The following is a 20,339-nucleotide window of genomic DNA, read 5'->3' as shown; positions in this document are numbered from 1 at the left end:
CCACCCTCACAGGGAAGAATTTATTCCGTATATCTCATCTAAACCCACCTCCTGTTCCCTGTCCTGCTTTTATCCTTTCACTGTTCCAGAAGTCTTCTGTGATGTTCTGTGGAGGAACATCTATTATACAGCATTTATTAATTCTTAACAAATCTCTCCAGCCTAATTATACAACTCTAATTCAGGATATTATTCCACAATGGGAAAACAAGACATGGCATCTATGTATATTCAATGCCTGTGATTCCATTTCTTGCACATGAAGGGCTTCTGCTTTCAGGGACACAGGAATACTTTATAGTGAAGACAAAAAGTTTATGTCATGTGAATATTTCGTCTTCGCTTTTTTCTTAATTGGGTAATTTAGCACTAAAAGATTAAAAGAAAGATCTAGTTTTAAAGTCCTGCTTATGTCTTACTAATCTATTTAACACACCCTGCCTTTGGGTTTTATTAGTTCGCCTTTAATGTTCAATATTTATTACGAAGTGGAGATTAAAATTTTTCCTTTATTGCTCAGTCCTACACAATAATTAAAGGAACACATGTACAGTGCTAGGATTTCAGAGGACTCACTCCATTGCAATTCTGTCATATTTTCAATTGCTTTCAAATGCTTTCACAGCACATCCCGTGCGGAAGTCACTAAAAGCTACAACTTTGAGATTCAAGTGTCTCTTGGGAGAAAAGACATTTTGCACTGGAGGAAAAGTCAAAAAAACACAGAGGCATGAAGCGATTTCTTAAAACCATGAGGGAAATGAAAGCAGAACCAGTCATGTGCTGTAACCACAGCATCATCTTTCTACAGAGCTTCCCCACCTAAGAAAATAAAATAAAACAGGGAAAGCAGCTGAAAGAAATTGCCATTACCCCTGCGGAATCAGTCGTGCTGAGACTGGATGGACTAATTAGGCCGTGATTTGCCTCCACTGGCCCCAAAATGGCTTTGACACAAACGGTTTCACCAGTTCTCCAGGATATATTCCAACATCTTCTCTGGGGATGTATACAGGCTGCATCTTATTTTAGTCTCTGTGTTGTCCAAGTCAATCACTGTGCAGCTAATTACCACTGTGGCTACAGCCTTACTTAGGGATGTAATCCCACCTCAGCGGCAAGTAAATCCATGCATGTCATCAGGACAGCTCCTTACTGCAGCGAAATTCTCAGTGCAAATTGTGAATCTAGTGGAAAGGTGAAACCAGAGTCTGTCAGTGCCTGCAGCTCCTGTTCCAGCTCCTTCAAAGGCACTTGTGTTGCAGGAAACTTGCCTTCTCCAGCAGTTCCTCAGGAGTCAGTCTTTGAGGTTATTCCTGGATAAAATCCCTCACGGTTCCTGCCTCTCCTTCAGCATGAGAACTGGGATGTTCATTCATCTCACTAAGACATCGATGAACTACCTATGCCTCAAAGGCAAAATACAGGGAAAAAAGAATCCAACCTGATTATGGCACGGAATAATGAGCATCGAGGCATGTATTTATGACTGAGTTGCAGTTCAAACCCATGTCCTCGGGCTTAAACGCTTGCAACTCTGAATTTGCAGCTTGGAATCCCAGAGGGGCTGATTCAGCCTTCCTCATCCTAAAGCTGATATATTTAAATCTCATCAACCTTAGGGATTGATGTGGGTAATTTTGTGCAAGCCTGACTACAGCTGAACTGCGCACGTAGAAAATAAAGGTTACACAAGCTGGAAAGTCTCCTAGCCAATGTAACAACGCAAAAACTCCCTGAATAAACCAACTTGTCTCGCTGCGTGGTTTCCTGCACGTGCTCCTTTTGGAAAGAAATTTCTAAGCTGCAACACCATCTGCTTCATGTGGATATGGAAGAGCTGACGGCGCTTTCGGAGGAGTTGGCCAACATCTTGTGTTTGGCTCAGCTGTGGTGCAGCAGTCGCTGCCTCTTCCCTGCCTGCACGGGCACATATCAGCACTGTGAAGTGGCGGTGGGACAGGGATAGGTGGAGGGGATGTAGGACCAGGGCTTGGTCAGGATGGCTCTTACGGTGCTGGTTTCTGAGCACTGGTCCTGGTGTGTTGCTGCCGAGGAGGCGGTGTTTGTCACCGTGGGTTGACATCAATTTTCTGACTCCCTGTCTAGTTCTGGGCCCCTCACAGAAAAAGGACATTAAGAAGCTGGAGTGTGTCCAGAGAAGGGCAACAGAGCTGGGGAAGGGGCTGGAGAGTCAGTCATGTGAGGAGCAGCTGAGGGAGCTGGGGGGTCTCAGCCTGGAAAAAAGGAGGCTCAGGAGGGACCTTCTTGCTCCCTGCAACTCCCTGACAGGAGGGGGGAGCCAGGCAGGGGTCAGGCTCTGCTCCCAGGGAACAAGGGACAGGACAAGAGGAAATGGCCACAAGTTGTGCCGGAGGAGGTTCAGGTTGGACATAAGGAGGAGTTTCGTCTTGGAAAGGGTTGTCAGGCATTGAAGGGGCTGCCCAGGGAGGTGGTGGAGTCCCCATCCCTGGAGGTGTCCAAGGAACGACCGGACGTGGCACTCAGTGCTGTGGTCTGGGTGACAAGGTGGGGATGGGTCACAGGTTGGACTCTGTGATCTCAGAGGTCTTTTCCAGCCTCAAAGATTCCGTGATTCTGTAACTCCGTTCTCCCGCGGCCCCGGGCGGCTCCGGCGGGCGGGGCGGGAGGCGGCGCGGCCGAGCGTGACGGGGAGGGCGGGAGCGAGCGGAGCCCGCAGCGAGCACCGACCGGGCCGCCGCCGCCTCCGCCTGCGCAGCGCCCGCACCGAGCCCGGAGCGCCATGGCGGCCGCGGCCGCCGAGCCCAGCACCGGCCGCTACCAGCAGGTGAGGGGCGGCGGGGCCGGGCCGGGCCGGGGCCGGGCGGCTCCCGGGGCGGGGGGGCCGGGAGCGGGGCTGGGCCCGCGGCCTGTGCTGGCGGCGGCGCCCGGGGCAGAGGCCGCGGGTTCCCGTGGGGCCGGGCCGGGCTCGGCCGCGGAGCCGCTTCCCGCAGGCTCGGGGCCGGGTGTGCCCGGGGCCGGGTGTGCCCGGGGCCGGCTGTCCCTGTCCCGGGGCGGTGTGTGCGCCGGGCCGGGTGTTTGCCCTGTCCCGGGGCGGGTCCCGACCTTGGCGCAGGGCGCTGTCCTCGCCCGTCGTTCCCCCCCGCGGGTCAGCGAATCCCGCGGGGAACGGGCTCGTTCCGCATCGGCCTGAGGTCACCGTTAGTTGTATTCCACCTTTCATGTGTCGGCTCCTCTGAAACCCCCCAGGCCAGGGGCTGGCCTTGCAGAGCTCCCTCGGGAATTCGGGGTAGTCCTTCCCTCCCTGCCTCCCGTTTGTCAGCAGTGCCCGCCCCTCGGGAAGGGTCGGGGCTCAGCTGGGCCCCTCGGTGTGACCCAGTTCTGGCCGGCGCCTTTCTGACATGGAGAAATCCTTACTCCAAGTGAGGGAGAAATCCCTCGGAGCAGCACCCATCTCGCTCCTGCTGAACCGAGGTTCTCACAGGAAATCGCTGTGTTGTGACTTTTCCTCGGTAGCATTTCCAGCGTGGGTAGGCTCGCTCTCGTCAAGAGTTCGAGATACACCCTCCCATGGGATGGAATACTTGTCTCGTCTGACAGCTGGAGGTCTCTGTGTTATTACATGCTGGCAATGTGAAAATTAAGTAAAACTCAGGCTTTTTTTTTTTATTTTTTTGTTGGTCTGTGCTAAACAGATGTGTTCACTTACAATGGCAAATCTCTTTGTGTTGTTCTTGGAACTGGTAGGGTTAAATAACCAGGTCTCTGTGCTAATTGCCCTTCTCGGTGCAGTCCTGCCGTTGGTGTCGACCCTGAAAAGTATCTTCACAAAAGCCTTTTCCCAAGGGATCTAGCAGTGTGTCCCATCACCTGGAGCTCGTAGAGATAGGTGACAGAATTGCTGAAGGACCCTGTTGCCTTGGTCTTTGGTCACCCTGTTCCTGGCAGATAATGCACTCCTGGTTTCCTTAAAGAGGGCTGAGTAAAGCTGTTGTTTGCCCAGCTCCTGCTCACACCTCACAGACACAGAGCAGACTCATCTGTGGAGCGTAGCCGTGCATGGTGCTGCGGAGATTAGGGAGCCAGGCTGTGCCAGAGGATTTGCACTGCTAAAGACAAGCAGATAATGGAGGGCTGTGAAGCGACTGGTGTAACTGGAGCGCAGAGTCAGATTTTCACATGTAAATGTATTCACTTTTGTGTAGCTCTTTAGAAACTGCTTTGCTTTCCTCACCCTCTGCCAGGACCAGGTATTCTTATTGTGAAGTGTCCTATTGCTGAACTGGCTCCTAATGTTTGTGTTGCTCTGAAAAACCCTGCAAGCTGTAAAGATGCAGAGCTGGGATTTAGATGAAGAGGAGATGGGAGTGTGGGAGTGTCTCTCTAGCATTGAATTTGTCTGTTTTTCTTCCATATTTTGAAACTTATCGTGTGTGTGAATATACGATAATGAATGTTGACAGACTGATAGTGAAGAGATAACTATAAGGGCTAGAGGTGAATACAGGACTCAGTAAGTGGGGGTAGCCTGGAGAAATTCAGAACAAACTCTTTTAATCCTTTAAATTATTGGATTATGAGGCAGTGGAGGAATTTTAGAACTTTTTTCTTTTTGGCTGATGGGTTTAATGGATTAGTGGGGTTGGTTACACTCATAGGTGGTTCCTGTACAGGTAAATGCCCAAACATGCTGGGAATGTGTATCCTTGCTCCAGGAAGGGTTACTGGTGTATCCACGTGTGTGTAGGAGCAGCACTGGTGAGGAGTGGGCACTACTGAACATGTACAAATATGTAAGATTCCTCAAGTGCCTGTATTTTCAGGAAAAAAGAAGTGATAGTTAATGAGGATGATCTGAGAACAGCAGAAATAGATAAATGAGTTTGAAACCTGTGTGTTTCCTCACCCACCCCTTCCTCAGCCCTGTGGATGGGAGTTGGGAAGGTGGAAGCGTGGGCTGTGTCCCTCAGCAGCCCCTTCCCTGCGAACTTACAGCCTGTGTCCGTTCCCCAGTGCGGGCAGTGCTCAAGGGCTGTTCACTGATTTATTTTCCAAAGCCAACTTTCTAACCCTGGGCTTTGTTCAGGCATTAGATAATCTGATAAAAAATAGCCTGCAGTGGTGGCTTTGGACGATGCGAGTCTGAGCTCACGAACTGAGGAAGTGCAGCTCGGTGTAGAATAAAGCTGAAACTCTGGAGAAGGGATTTCAGCTTCCCTGGCCCCTTCCATGTGGAGCCAGGCTGGGGCAGGGTGACCGGGGCAGACAGCGGGATTTGGATCCTCCTCCGCGGGCTGGATGCCAGGGCTGTGCTTGTGGAGGTGGGAGTGGGAGAGCTTTGGGAGGAAGGAGGGCTGCAGACTGCCCTGGAAGTGTTGTTCCAGGCAGTGCTGTGTCCCAAAAAGGGACACCGTGTCCCAAAAAGGGACACTGGGAGGCTGTTGTCATTTTGACCTGCCTTTGGGAAAGTTACACAGGGATGTTGTTGGGATTAGGGGTTTAAAGCCTTTTGAGCATAGTGCCTGGATTGTGAGTTCAGTGGCAGAACTGTATTTCATCCTTGGAATAGAAATTATCCTCCATTCTGGAAAAAATAGCCTGGCTTTAACAGGTTTATTTACACTCTGTGTTAGCCAGGCCTGCTTTTCACTTGAAGCATTCGAAAATAAATGTGAGGTGTATGAGTAATGTAAACCCACCTAGGAAATGGTGGGAGTGTTAAATAATGAAGACGTATTCCTTTCTAAGTGCCATTTCTTCCTGTTCCACTTGTTGAAGGCTTACATGGGTCATGAATCATTCCATAAAGGGAGGTGGCTATGGGAAAAATAGGGAAGAAAGATTTTTTCCATTTGTTTGTTTTTCTTTCAGTGAAACTGTAGAAGATAGAATTCCCAAAGACAGAATGGGAATAGAGTTTAAGTCCACAAAGGACCATGATGTTTCCTTAATATCTGGGAAGGCTGGAGTGGAACAGGGAGGCAGGTGTCAGTTGCTGCCTCGTGGGTACCTTAAGCTTGTATTTAAGTTTTTAACTGAAATGGGCACACATATCAAAGCTAAAAAATGAGAATGTACCAAATTTTTAATGTCAGCAGTTAGAATTAGAGATGTCAGTGACTGTTTTCTCAGTGAGGTACTTTTAGTGTGCAGATGTGCTGGCTAAAGATAACAATGGTAAGAAAACTTCCAGAATAGGTTGTTTACACTCTTATTTATTTATTTATTTAGTTAGTTAGTTGGTTAGTTAGTTATTTAAAGTAGAAAAGGAGATGTCCATTGACATAAAAAAAAGTTAAGATTTAAAAAAAAATTTAGCGTAAAATCGCTTGTGCAGCTGCTGCTCTTGGGTTGTGATGAAGCTGCCCCGTGTCCAGCCCAGGCTGTGACTAAAGTCTGGTTGTTTTCTTCTGAAACACCCACCTCTGTAGGCAACAGTACCTGTCAGGTGAGTTCACAAGGTTTTAGTGATTCTATGTGAAGAAGTAATTATAGAACTAAAATACATTCCATCTGTAAAACTCAAAGGACGTGGGAAAGGCAGGGAAACAGTAGCAGTCCAGTGTCATCACACAGCTTGTGTAACAGGAGAAAATAGCCTTGCATGCAGACTTTTAAATAAAATATTATCTCAGGAGTCAGGATTGTGTTGGACTCCGAGTTGGGCTCCTTTGGTGCCTGTTCTCTCTTCACTAAAATTCAGTGGGGCTCAGTAATCCACTTGGGAAGCAGCTGTAGGAACAATCTCTGAGGGCTTTGGGTTGTTAAGTGGCTCTCAGAGGACGTGGTACCTCTTTAGGTGAGCTTGGCATCATGTCCTAAAAGCAGCCTTTTAGAAAGCAAGTATGAAAACTTCCATGTGTGTGAACTGTAATCCTTTGTCCTTGAGACTAGTGAGAAAAATTCAGGAATAAGGTGAATCCAAGCATTCTGTTCCTTCCTCCTGTGAAATATTCAAATTTGATATATGATGGCACAATCAGATGATTTTAACTTTCTTGATATGGCAGTTTTTAAAAATGTGATATTTTAAAATGTTTTAAAGATCCAGAATTCTTTCTATGATGCCTTAATGTCCTGAAAAACATTAATCTGATCCTGACTGTTATGAGCAGGCCTTATGCTTTGTTAAGTGGGAGAAATTTAATTACAGCTATCTAGGATTAAAACCTACTTCTTCCATATTAAGATCTGGAACACTCAAGTCTAAGACCAGTCTGTAGGTGCAGGTTTGTGCTGGCCCAAGTGCTTGTTTACAGTCTGTCCAGACCAGTCTAATTCCCTGTTTGAACAGAGAAGAGGGAATTACATTAGTGTGTTTCCCAGGACTGAGGAGTATTTCTTTGTTGTCAGGCCATTGGCTGCAGTGAGTCAGAGAAGAAGAACATCCTTGTGAGCACAGGTTGTATTTTGAAGGACGTAAAATGTGTTTTGGTTTGTGTTTTTACCTTGGTGGCTCCCAGGGTCACTGCAAACGTCCCCTCAGGAGGATGCTCCTGCTGGTTTCTGCTCCATGTGTTCTTGCTGTGTGGCAGGGAGCTGGTCCAGCTGGGGAGAAAAAGGTGAAAGGTGGGAGAGGGAGTGGAGGCATTGTTTTCAGTCCTTTATTAAAATGGAGGAGTATTTCAGAATCACAGAACCACTGAGGTTGGAAAACTCTTCCAAAATCGAGTCCATCCTATGACCAGTCCCCACCCTGTCAACTAGACCAGAGCACTGAGTGCCACGTCCAGGCATTCCTTGAACCCCTCCAGGGATGGTGCCTCCACCAGCTCCCTGGGCAGCCCCTTCCAATGCCTGACAGCCCTTTCTGTGAAGAAAATCTCAGGCTGGCACAGGCCTTGGTGGCCACTCCCCAGAGCCAGGCTCTGCTCAGGGCCGTGGGGAGAAGCAGTTTCCCAGCATGGCCCGGGCAGGAGCATTGGCATCTCCTGGGGGCAGGGAGAAGCCAGGCGAGGGTTGGCTGCCAAATGTGTCACCTAAGAAGTGCTCAGCACACCTCGTGCTGGGTGCAGGGAGCTGGGGCAGACACGCTCCTCAGGGCTGGCACTGCTCCAGGAAATCAGCTGGAAGTGCCTAGGGGAGAAAACAGTTATTTGCTCATCAAGGAGAGGGCTGATGGGTGTGGGTTGGCTTGTCTAGTAGCTTATCATTATTCCTGCTGATTAATAAGCTGATATTAAGTTATAGGAATCTGCAACAGCATCAGGCAAAAGTCAGGATTTCAAAGTGGGGTGCATTTAAAGTGAAGCATAAGTCAGTAAAATAGTTCTCTTCAGAGTTGACAGCAACTTTAATTTGCTTCCAAAAGGCCAGGGATATGGAAGGAGAAGAGTCAGGGGTGTTGAGATGGGAACAAGTGTAATCCTTTTTGTGGACAGGCTGGTGACTTGCTGGAATACTCTCAAGTTTAGCAGCAATACACATTTCTAGATATTTATTTATTTTAACATTTGGCTTGCAAAGATTATGATTTCGTAGTTCTGGAAAAAATCAGTCCTGTCACATTTTTTAAAAATATATTTATTTTCTTTCTGTCTTTAGCCAAAATATCTGCCTTTTTAATAATCTCAGAGAAACCATAGTAACAACAAAACTGAGACGTGGTGAGGGTTATCTGCACTCTAGAATTCCTCTGTGGCATTTCTGTGCAGTTCTGTCCAGTGTGCCAGAACGTAAAATAAGAACTGGAACACAGTAAACATTGATGATAAATGGTTGACTTAGCACATTACTGTGATATATTGCTAAGGCCAAGCTTGTAGTAATGCTGATTTAAAGTAAAAATATTTACATGCAGGACTTGGGGAAGGGGAATTTAAAGATTCAAAACTGTGTCAGCAGCCCATATGCTGAGTTTAGGAAATTTGGAAGAATTAACGAGTATATTTATTGGAAATGCCTTCTTCAAAGTTTACATGGAAATATTTCCAAACAGTTTGAACTTTCATGCTGCTGTGCTGTGTGTATTTACACGGGATGTGTCTCGGTCAGGGGGAAGTGGCAGCCAGAGGTGATGTCCTGCTCAGTGCCAGGCTTCTGATTCTGGTTTTTGGAAAATAAATATCCCTGGGTATTCTGTCAGGCAGCTTTCTGTTGTTTTAGCTGTCACAGCCAAACTGTTTTTTAATAACTGTGTGCATGGCTGTAAATTTGTGTCTTATTGCCACAAATACCAGAATCTTGCTTTAAAAGCTAAAATCCATCAGTGAATCAAGGAAAGAATTACCCCACAGCCTCAGCCGAACAGACTGAAGTCAAACACTGCTTTAACCAGGTTTTCCAGGTTCTGAAGCCTCAGGGGTGGCCCAGAGGAGAATTGCTGGGAGCTGAGAGCGTACCTGGAGCTGCGCAGGGCAGGTGGGACACAGGAGGCCAGGGCAGCGCAGCACTGCCTGCCCTGCGAGGCCTCATGAGTCATTCTTCCTGTCACATGAACCCTCCCTGCTCTGCTAAGAGGCACTTAGTTGAATTTTAGATGCCTGGAATCATTAAAACGGCTGGAAGGCATTTGTGTACCTTGTCCATTAGAAGAAAAATCTGTTTTTTATAACTGTAACCTCCTACAGCCTCGAGCTCTGCTTTAGAAAGTAGCTGCATTTTTTGTGTCATTACCTGAATAGTGATGTTTGAAGCCAGCAGTGAATTCAGCTGCTTTCTCCCACATGACATTGGTAGAAGAACATATATTTCTTTTTACTATTGAAAGAAGAACCAGTAGTAGGAGTTAATATTCCACTCTATTATCTGCGTCCTCTTTTGTTTCATCTCTTCCAGTGTTGTCACATGTAATGCTTTCCTTCCCCCTCCTTGGTGACTGCGCTCTCAAGGTTGTACATGTCTTCTTCCTTACAGACATGAGGGGTTTAATTTCTGCCACCCCCTCAACCTGGAGAGCAGGTAACACAGGGCATGTGGTATCCAGAGTGTCCCAGCTGTGCCAGAGCCTTTCCTCCTCTGTAAACAGACTGGATCCTGCCTAGGCAGAAGGAAAAAAGGGTAGATGTGTGGGATTTTCATGGATAGACTGACAATAAGCATAGTGGAGCATTTTCTGACAATTCATAGACTGCAAAGCTGGGAGAGTCACAGAATGGTTTGAGTTGGAAGGGACCTTAAAGCTCATTTTGTTCCATCCCATGCCACAGGCAGGGACACCTTCCACTATCCCAGGTTGCTCTATGCCCCATCTAACCTGGCCTCGAACACTTCCAGGGATGTGGCACTCACAGCTTCTCTGGGGAGAGACTAAACCAAGTAGTTTAGCTGTGTGTTGCTCTGTCCCTTTGGTTGTCCCTCGTGCTCTGTGCAGGCTGGTTTTGGATTTCTGCAGTAGTGCTGTCTCTTTTTTAATTTTTATAGCATATTTTGATAGGCAATTACTTCACAAGTTAGCTTGCATTTTCTTCTAATGGCTGAGTGCCATGGGGTTTATAAAATAAGGTATTTTTGTTTCCTGGAAAGGGCTCATGCTGAGTGAGCTGGTTTGAGAAGACAAAGATGCATTGCTGTGGTGGGAGTTGCTGCAGCTTCTCGTGCCATTGCTTTGTGCCCTGGGGCTCATTAAAGCTGCAGGTGAGGCAGGTCCTGCCACCTCCACACCCGTGGCCTCACTGCCAGGGCACAGGGAGGGATTATTTGCTGTGGTTCACATCTGGCTGGGGACCAGTGTTTCGGATGCCTCCCACAGCCGCAGCTGCTCCTGGCGTAACACGGATTAAATTTTCATCCGGATCACTGAATTTCTCCTTCTTCAAGGAAGTGGCTCAGCTTTGTGTCATGTGAGGAGTTCTTACCCAGAAAGCTTGGGGCTGATCAGTACCCTTATTTTTTCCTACCTCTTCTGTTTGGAAAACGTGAATGGGGAGAGGCTGGCGGCTTGCTGTCAGACGAGCAGGGTGAGCTGAGCTTTATGGTCCTTTCCAACCCAATCCTGGGATTCTGTAACATTTGATCTTAGGCAGCAAAAGGAATAGAAACCCAAAACACAATTGTGTATCCAAAGTCTGCCTTTAGAAGTGGGAGTTGCTTGGGTTTTTTTTCGTGATAAGGCGTACAAGTGAAATAAGAACATAGCCTCACTCCCTCAACCCCTGAGTTAGGTCTGGAAGGACTTGAATGGCAACATGTCTCTCCAAAGGAAAGAAGGCAAAATGTCATGGATGGCTTCAGGAGCATTGGCTGGGTGTCAGGAGGGAAAGCTCAAAGAGATGTTGTTCAGTGCTGATTGCAAACAAGGGCAGTACCTCCTGCGCAGGGCAGCGGTTCAGTCCCAAGGTGCTTTTTTGAGGTGAGTTGTTGTTCTGCAGACAACCTCAGCAACTTTGCTGCTGAGATGATGGGAAATGGAAAGAAGTTAAAAATGAGATGGCAGCTGTAGCCTCATTTCTGGTGTGTTCTGCTTTGAATTGTTGGCCTGGTACTGCTGCTTCCTTGATCAAAGCCGGCCTGGCACACCTGCCTCGTGCGAGTGACACTGTACCCGTGATAGCTCTGTGGTTATTTATATAGAGCCTGTGGGAAGCACAGTGCACAAAATAAACCATCTCCTTTTCAGTCATGCAGTGTGAAAGGTTGAAGGGAAATGGCAAGATTCATACTTACGTGCATCATTATGTAATGTATCCATGGAAAAACACTTCCTTAGCAAAGCCACAGGCAGCAATGGAGTCTTTTGTTGGGTATCTCACAGTATTTCTTTGACTAAAACACATGCAACTGCAGCTCCTAAGCAGTGGGAGCTGAGGAAGTGCCAGGGAAATGGAAAGGTACTGGAAAGCTGTGTGCTGTGCTTTGTTGGAGTCCAGGTGTGTGAGGAGAGGATTTAAAAACACATTAAAACCGAGATGGCATATTGATCATTCCAAGTGGGAGTGCTTCGGAGGGAGGCCGAGCAGCTGCTCAGTGTCCTGTGGTGCTGCAGAACATTCTCCTTGCAGAGGACTCTGTTGTGTGCTGTTAAAGCTGCAGGGGTGATGTGACAGCACTCGAGAGCCCCCCTTAACCTCCTGTGTGTGGGTCTGTTCAGCTGCAGAATGAAGAGGAGCCGGGTGAGACTGCACCGGTGGTGAGCGATGCCCCTCCGCCCTACAGCAGCATTTCTGCGGAGAGCACAGGTAACTGCCCTGCAGGGAAAGGGCTGGGCTTGCTCTGCTCTTGTTCACTGCTCTCCTCGTCGATGGCTGGCACTTCCCAAGCTGCAGGGATCAGAATTGATCCAGAGAGCCTTGTTGGTACTTGTGGTTTAGGAGATGCATTTTGGCCGTGTTCGTCTGATGTCATCCCATCAAGTGGTGTTCAAGTTACAGTTCACAGTGTTCTCTGTAAACTGAACACAGTTAAAAATCAAAGTGCTGTGAGGATTTGTGGTTCTCCTCTCATTATTTGGCATTTGGATGATGCTGTGTCCCTTCCCAAAAGGACTTGTTACTTAAAAACCTTTAAAGAATTCACTCTTCCTGCGCTTTTCACTAAGGACTTGGTCATAAGAATTATCCTCATAACATGTCACTAATAACTTTAATAACCACTTAATAACTACTTGGATGTGGAAATACAACTATTTCTGAGTATTCAAGTCAGGAGAGACAGAGCAAGTGGTGTTGTTTTAAGCATAAGTACAGCCAAACATGTTCAGGTAGTGTTCTGTGGATTGCTTGACACCACATAAGGTGCTCCCATGCTTTTCACTTAATGTTCTAGGGTGGCAAGAGGCTGGAAGGGTGGGGAGGGCACAGGAGAGGCACTGAGTTGTTTGAAGTCACCTGGAACACTTCTCGTTCCCAACACGGTGTTTTTAAGGAACTGACAAGTTGCCTTCTCTGTAACTGTTTTTTGTGCAGCTTATTTTGACTACAAGGATGAGTCAGGATTCCCGAAGCCGCCATCATACAACGTGGCCACCACCCTGCCCAGTTACGACGAGGCAGAGAGAACCAAGGCTGAGGCCACCATTCCCTTGGTTCCTGGGAGGGTGAGTGCACCTGCCTGCCTGGCTATCCCAGCATTTCTAGGGTAGAATTTCTTGTTTAACTCCTGCCCATCACACGCCATGAGTTTCTTTTCTTTTGTTTTGGGTTTTTTTCTGTGTGTTTTTTAAGCTTTCTGGGGCAGTGATATTACACACTCCTGAGAGTTCTGTGGCTATTTTTTTTTTCTTTTTAATTTTCCTCTGAGCACTGTGATGATGTCAGACATCTCAGTAATACCAGCATGTGCTATCCAGATTAGCTTGGCAAGCTGACAGAGGGACTGTACTGTAGTCCTATGCTCTGTCACTGGGTTTTGGGTTTTGATTTTCTGTTTTAAAACGATTTAGGATTAATTCTTCAGCTGTCTGGCATATCTACCCTTGATACTCCTCCTATTTACTTAGTTGACTTTTCTGGAGGTCAGTGTAGCTGATACAAGGATGATAAAACCATTCTGTCAGAATTATTTCTTTTTGCTTTTTCAACATTATCTCTTGTTCAGCCCTTTCCTCCACCCCTGCTAGCATTACATGTCCACTGCTCATTATACTTCTTCATAGAAGCCACATTCCTTGCTGATATGATAATTTTTTGATGAGTAGAGGAATTCTTTACAGTGAGAAGGACATGCTGCATCTTGGACTAAGTTAAAAATAAATTTCATGTTATGTAGATAACATTTCATGCCCTGCATCATCTGAGGATGAGAAGCAGGAATTTTTTTCTGCTTGTATTTGTAGCCTTTTGAGATTTAGGGTTCCAGCCCTTTTTCGAAGAGCCACATGAAGAACTGGGATTGCTGTATGAACTGGACTGACTTAAATCCCCCCATGGTGGTGTTTCCCTCTGATTTGCAGGATGATGACTTTGTGACACGGGATGACTTTGATGACACTGACCAGCTGAGGATAGGAAATGATGGCATTTTCATGCTCACCTTCTTCAGTAAGTACATGATGGAATGAACTTCTTTTCAAACAGTGACCCAAAATAGTTTGGGTCACCCTTAGTTTATGTAGCACCAGGAAAAAAATGTGTGCAGGGGGTTTATGATTTTTTTTCTCTAGGAATATAAAGTTGGCTTGACCTGCTACTTTTCTCCTGCTTTTTCAGTGGCATTCCTCTTCAACTGGATTGGATTTTTCTTGTCTTTCTGTCTGACTACTTCAGCTGCAGGACGATATGGGGCCATTTCTGGGTTTGGTCTGTCTCTTATTAAGTGGATCCTTATTGTCAGGGTAAGTTGTGTGGTGCAAAACAACATGCACAGACACTGTTACTCTTTTCAGGCAGACTTTTATCTCCCTTATGTTGAAGTTAGTGATAAATTTAGTTTTTAAAAATGACATAAGTTTTGAGCCACTTATTCACTAAGAACAGAGGTTTTTCATAATTCTGTCCTGTTTCTGTGCTGAAATTATTATAGCGGTAAAGAAAATACAGATTGCACACCCAGGTGTGCTCCATCCCTGGGAGTGTTCAAGGTCAGGCTGAAGAGGGCTTGGAGTGACCTGACTGAGTGGAAGATGTCTCTGCCTGTGGCAGAGATGAGCTTTAAGGTCCCTTCCAACCCACACCATTCAGAGGTGCATTCTAAATGTGGCTTTCTCTGACAGAGCCACTATATTGGATGTGGTTGTGTGTTGAGCAGCAGCAATCATCTGATCTGTGTAAGACCTTTACCCAGGTAAAGCCAGCCCTGCCATCGGCACAGGGATGTGCCTCTCCAGTCTCATGTTCCTTAGGCTTTTCTGTGTAAATAAACAAAATTATCTAAAAGGTGGGATAGCTGATGAGGAGTCGCAGTGGGAGAAGCCCTCTGGTGCCCTCTGGTGAGGCGTCCCTGCAGCACAAGAGGAGGGAATCGGGAGGAAGCCGCTGTTCTGTTCTAATGTGTGGTTTTGGAGGGATTGGGAGAAAATATTTCCATCAGGAAGTTACTTGGAGACCATGAAGTGATGGCACACAGACATCCCAGGCTGAAAGGCTGAATTTCAAGCAGACAATCTCATTAGCTGTCCATAAGTAGAAGTAGAGGGCATTAGTGTTAGGCTGTCAATTCATACCTTATCTTTTGGGGCTGGGAATTCTAATTTGTAAATACAGCATCTGTTAACTTTATCTGTAGTCAGTGAAGCTTTTTGGGGTCATCTTTTAACAGCAGTGTTAAGAACTGTTTGCTCGATTAAAAGATGTGACAGAAGGAGGTGACATTAACTCTGGATTTGATTTAAACTTTGATAACAAGTTTATATTTTGTTAGGTTCTTAAACTTGAATAGAATAAGAAGAAAGAAATAATATAGTGTATTTTCCACTTGCACAGTGAGCTTCAGTGCTCTAATAGTGCTGGTGCCTTTCATTCAATAGGCAGTAATTTTCCCAGTAGAAAATCATGTCAGAGGGTTGCACAGATCTGGGATTATGTTTTCAATGGCTACACCATCCAACCTTACAGTGTAATGAACATGGGGCACTGCTGCAAGCCTGGTCTTCCCTTTCAGAAATTGCAACTGTGGTTTATGAGCATCAAGGACACAAGTTAAAACAGGAATATTTGCCCAGTAGTGCCCTTGTGCTCCACTGATTGCCAGAGTTTATGGCTGGGTATTGAATCTGTCCTGTTCCCCTTGTTAGAGTCGGTGTGATGTGTATGGAAAACCAATAAATAACAGTTTGTGGAGGTAACTCTTTCCCTGCAGTCTGTGTAGCTGGTGAAAAGCAGCATTCCATGAGGACTCCTATGTGCAGTGTTGGTCTGGTTATTGCTGAAATTAGTGGGAATAGATTTGGATTCAGAAATTTCCATGTGATCTAACCTGTATCTTTTTTGTTTGTTTGTTTTTCAGTTCTCCACCTATTTTCCTGGTTACTTTGATGGTCAGTATTGGCTTTGGTGGGTCTTCCTTGTACTAGGTGAGTGTCTGGAGGGGAAGATGCTTAAAAACTCTGTAAGTACAGTCAGGATTTTGTGAGCACAGCTTTCCTGGCTATTAAATATGTGTGTGTGTAGATGTACAGCTGAAATGTCACCCTCATACTCATCTTACTAAATGCCTTCAGGTTTTAAGGGCAAGTAAACACTGTTCTTCTGCTGCCATTTCTTGGTGGCAGCATCCTGATTATCATCCAGAAGAAGTAAAGAAAGGAACAGTGCTTGTTACTGATGTTGTATCTGTTTTAAATCTTAAATGGAAGAGTAGGTTGTTGCTTTCCTGGTTTTATTTTCTTCATCCTGCTTTGGGAATGCCTGGATCTCATCTGTAGTCAAAAATTTTGTGATTGTCCAGGGAAAGTTTGGGTTTGAAATTGCCTGAAATGAAAAGATTAGGTGTCATTGCTACCAAAAATAATTGTTGTATATAATCAGCTCTTGTGCATCCCAGTGATGAGGTCCCTCTGTACTAGTAATGGGCAGTTCAGCTGCTCCCTCTCTCATTGAAGAAGCAGCACCTGTCTTAACTGAACAAATGTCTCTTCCCTCCAGGTTTTCTGCTGTTTCTCAGAGGATTTATTAATTATGCAAAGGTTAGGAAGATGCCAGACACTTTTTCCACTCTCCCCAGAACCAGAGTTCTCTTTATTTACTAAAGGTAAACTTTCTGTTTTCCTGAATTTGTTCTGCTTTGTTTTTAACTCTGTTTAGAAACTCTTTTAGGCTAGGCTTTGCTTTAATATTTCTAGAACACAAGGCAGCAGGGAGCAGTTGTTTCCTGGTATGCCATACCCAGCTCTTGTGTCTGTGACTTGATGGGGAGCAGAGGAATACTTGACATTTCTCCCTGAGTTTTTACTGTGAGGAATTGTATATTCATTTGATTCCATGACTAGATATTGCAAGAACAATCTCTGCCCACTGGTATTGCACTGTATTTGGCAAATGTGTCTTTCAGAATTAATCACATGCTTGAAACACGTGGTGTGTCCTAAACATGAGGAAAGGTCACAAAATGTTGTTAGAGGGATGTGCCAGTGCCTTTGGCTTTTGGCCCAGAAAGAGCAGTTTGTCTGAATTCTGCCTGCTGTTTGAAATTGCTGCCAAGTTCCTGAAGAAATTACAGTCTTGCACACCTTTGCTCTGCAAAAACCCCTCCCACCTGAACACACTGTCCTGCCTGAGCATCTTTCAGAAACCTGAGTGCCTGCAAGTCTTTTGCTTTAATGCTGAACCTCAGCCTTGCTGCCTTAATGGGGCTTTAAAGGAGGAGGCTTAAGTAGCTGAACCCTTGTAGCATAATTTCCTGCTCACAGCAGATAATGGCCTGGCATTAACTGTCCCTCCCTGAGGGGAAGGAAATCCTGGAATAGGTTGCTTCCCAGCTGGGGAATGCAACATGATGCTCCCTTTAGAAATATCATAATAACACTCCTAATTTGCCTAAGACAGAAGCAATTGCAGCTGGGCCAGTGGTATGAAGAAACCAAACCAACCCCCGCTTCAAATTGGGGGTCATTAAATTGTTCAGGTTTTAAAACTGAGCCTTGATTTTCCAAATGCACTTTCCTTTTATTAGGAACTGCAAATTGCCTAAGATTCTGCTTCATTTCTAGTCTGTAAGGAGAACCTGCAGCACAAAACAGCCTTTGTGCAGTGTTTTCCACTGGTGATAGTGTGTAAAAATAGTTCAGTCAATTTATTTACAGGTTTGAGTTCTGTTTAACAAAGTTCTGGTTTATGACCTCCTCCAGGATTTGTAATATCCTCTCTGATTCCTGCTGAGTCACCAGAGGGTTTATTTGCCCCACTTGAATGGTCACGTAGTGTGAGCATTTCAAATCAGCTTTATCATCTGTAGTTTGTCTCACTGAACAATTTTTTTAAAATTTTGCTTCTTTATCAAAAATTTATTTTCCATTTATTGAGATGTTGCTTCATTCCTTGCTTGTGAGGATGGAGGTGTAGAGTGTTTAAGTTCTTACTTATGTGTCATTTTAGAGCTTTCAAAAAGCACTTTCTCTTTTCGATATACTGAGATAAATGTCCAGAATAATTAATAAATATTACAACTTTCACAATTCCCCTGAAAATAAATCTTTAATCCTAAATTCTGAGCGAGGAAACCGCAAAAGACTTGGATTTTTAGTGTGTTACTGTTCTTAGGATAAGATTTCCTCTGCAGGGCATGATGAGAAGGGCACGGTGAATGAGCATTTTAATGTTAGAGCAGGAATAATTTTTAGAAAACGAGAAGAGGAGCAACTAGTGCAAACCATAAAATACAGCCTGGTGAAATGAATCCAATAGAAAGCTGGTGTTTGCTATTCCACCTGTGTGTGCAGTAATGGACATGATCCTGGCATTATCCCGTAAAATATGCACAAACTCCCGAGCGCTTTGCTGGAGTCGTGCCATTGTGTGCTGAGGTACTTCATAAGTCTTTAGACATCCTGTGCTCTGTGTGAACGACATCCTTCTGTTTTCCAAAATAACACTCTGACTATAGTTTCGGTGTTCAATATCCTTCTCCGACAGATGTTTTCTGGCAAATGTCTTCCTGCATTAGTGAATTCCCCCCCAAGAAGCAGCAGGACACCTGCAGGAAGTGAATCAAGGCTCTGGAGCAGAAGAAAAAATAATCACCTGCTTTAAAATAAATAAATAAAAGTACTGTTGGAAAAAGAAAAAAAGGAGAAGCATTTCTTTCTATTTGTTTTTAGGTGTACAATTTTAATAATTAATGCAGAATTCTGTAATTGTTGAATCATTAGTGGCTAATGTTTGAAACAGCTATTGCAGTCGAGTCTGTGACGTGCTAATAAAGCCTTACAGCGATAGTTTGTTGTGATTTGGTAGCATGAGCCGTCCCTGGGGCCAGCAGGGGCCAGGCTTGCTTTATTTCCTCCTCCAGCCTGGGAGCTGCTTGGGCTCTGTGTGTGCTGTACAGCCCGTGTACAGCGTGTCCTGTACAGGCTGTGTGACACCGTGTCCTGTACAGCCTCTCTGCCCCTGTGTCCTGTACAGCCTGTGTGCACTGCATTTGGTACAGCCTGTGTAACATCACGTCCTGTACAGCCCATGCACACCGTGCCCTGTACATCCTCTGTCTGCAGTGTCCTGTACAGCCCGTGGAACATCACATCCTGTACAGCTGCGTACGCAGTGTCCTGTCCTGTACAGTCCATGTACCCTGCGTAAACCTGTCCTGTCCAGCCCACGTACACCCTGTCCTGTCCAGCTCACCTACACCCTGTCCTGTACAGCCCCCACACCCCAGGTCCTGTCCAGCCCACACCCACCGTGTCCTGTCCTGTCCTGTCCCGTCCAGCCGCGCGCGCCGGCGGCGAAGGGATGATCTCAAAAGCTGAAGCGACAGCCCCACGGTGGCTGCACACCTGCCATCCAGCAGCACCTGTGCTGCCTGTGGAGGAAAAGGGGTCCAGGTCCCGAGGTGTCAGAGGAGGGAGGATTACTTAGAGGTGGCACAAGTATTAATTTTTAACAGTCTGTATTCTCAGTGTTGTAGTAAACTTTCCTTTCGCACTACCTACTTTTTCTGGGCTATCCGGGGGTTTTCACGGAGCAAAACTGAAAGATCACGTTGCGACTTTGTATAAAAAATTACCTTGCAAAACAAAGGCCTTTTTTTTTTCTTTTCCCTTTGGCTCGGGACTTTTGAGACAACTCCTAACATACCTGTAATTCCTGCTTTTATAATTTGTGTTAGCAGAGACTCTAATGCGTTCGAAATGTAGATTTAATGTGCACTCCTGTGCTTTCTGCCAAGTGGTAATTCACTTTGGAATTTTACTATGTTCAACCTGTAAATACAGCAGAACATTAATAAATGTCACTTCTTCTGTAGCAATTTTTGCTGTAGAACAGTGTTTAATTGACTTTTGATGCGTTATCACACCTGGTTATCGATGACAAGTGCAGATCATCTGGGAGAATTCCATCACTTTTCCATAGAAGTGTAATACAGATCTCCACATCAATGTATCCATCTTCTTTTTTGTAACCAAGCAATGCCAGCCTGTCAGGAAATGGTGACTCCATTTTGGGGGATTTCTTGAATTTTTTGGTATTTTCATGACTTACCTGCCTTGTGAAACCCTGGTTTTGTTTCACGGCTGAACGTCTCAAATACACAGTCCCTACAAACAAGCAGTTGGGGCTGACAGAGGCAGATGGAGGTTCCACAGATTTCAAACAGGAATAAGTGAATACAGAATTAGGAATTTTGTCCTGCAAGGCAAAATCTGCAGCATTGGGGAGCTCTGGATCACATTTGCCCAAACTTGGTCAATCAGCCTTGTGTTTGCTCTCCTGGCATCTGGGCCTTATTTGGGCTTGTATATTCAGAGAACTGGAATATTTGGCATTCCTGTTTCTCCTCCTTTGGTGGCCTGAAGCTGCAGACACCTACAGCTCCATGTTGCTCTGCAG

At 45.7% G+C, this 20,339-nt stretch overlaps 1 protein-coding gene across 1 annotated transcript; it reads left to right on the top strand.

The window, feature by feature from the left end:
- Nucleotides 1-2,660: 2,660 nt before the first annotated feature.
- NDFIP1 (Nedd4 family interacting protein 1) lies at nucleotides 2,661-19,758 on the top strand. The gene is made up of 8 exons (XM_050312276.1): nucleotides 2,661-2,809; nucleotides 12,011-12,098; nucleotides 12,825-12,955; nucleotides 13,811-13,898; nucleotides 14,067-14,191; nucleotides 15,802-15,868; nucleotides 16,440-16,545; nucleotides 18,426-19,758. Exons 1-7 carry the CDS (start codon nucleotides 2,765-2,767, stop codon nucleotides 16,541-16,543), a joined length of 648 nt encoding a protein of 215 aa, XP_050168233.1. The 5' UTR covers nucleotides 2,661-2,764; the 3' UTR covers nucleotides 16,544-16,545; nucleotides 18,426-19,758.
- Nucleotides 19,759-20,339: the final 581 nt, after the last annotated feature.

This window comes from Myiozetetes cayanensis, unplaced genomic scaffold (assembly GCF_022539395.1).
Source record: "Myiozetetes cayanensis isolate MyiCay16 unplaced genomic scaffold, myiCay2020 scf17, whole genome shotgun sequence".
NCBI classification, from domain to species: Eukaryota; Metazoa; Chordata; class Aves; order Passeriformes; family Tyrannidae; genus Myiozetetes; species Myiozetetes cayanensis.
Note: the sequence above shows the minus strand (reverse complement) of the source record. Positions and strands in the feature narration are given on the sequence as shown.

Bases quoted from the DNA above. Each gene is read 5' to 3' on its own strand.
- NDFIP1 (XM_050312276.1), top strand. From the start codon at position 2,765: ATGGCGGCCGCGGCCGCCGAGCCCAGCACCGGCCGCTACCAGCAG. The intron at 2,810-12,010 runs GTGAGGGGCGGC...GGGTCTGTTCAG, and splicing joins GCACCGGCCGCTACCAGCAG to CTGCAGAATGAAGAGGAGCC. The intron at 12,956-13,810 runs GTGAGTGCACCT...TCTGATTTGCAG, and splicing joins TTCCCTTGGTTCCTGGGAGG to GATGATGACTTTGTGACACG.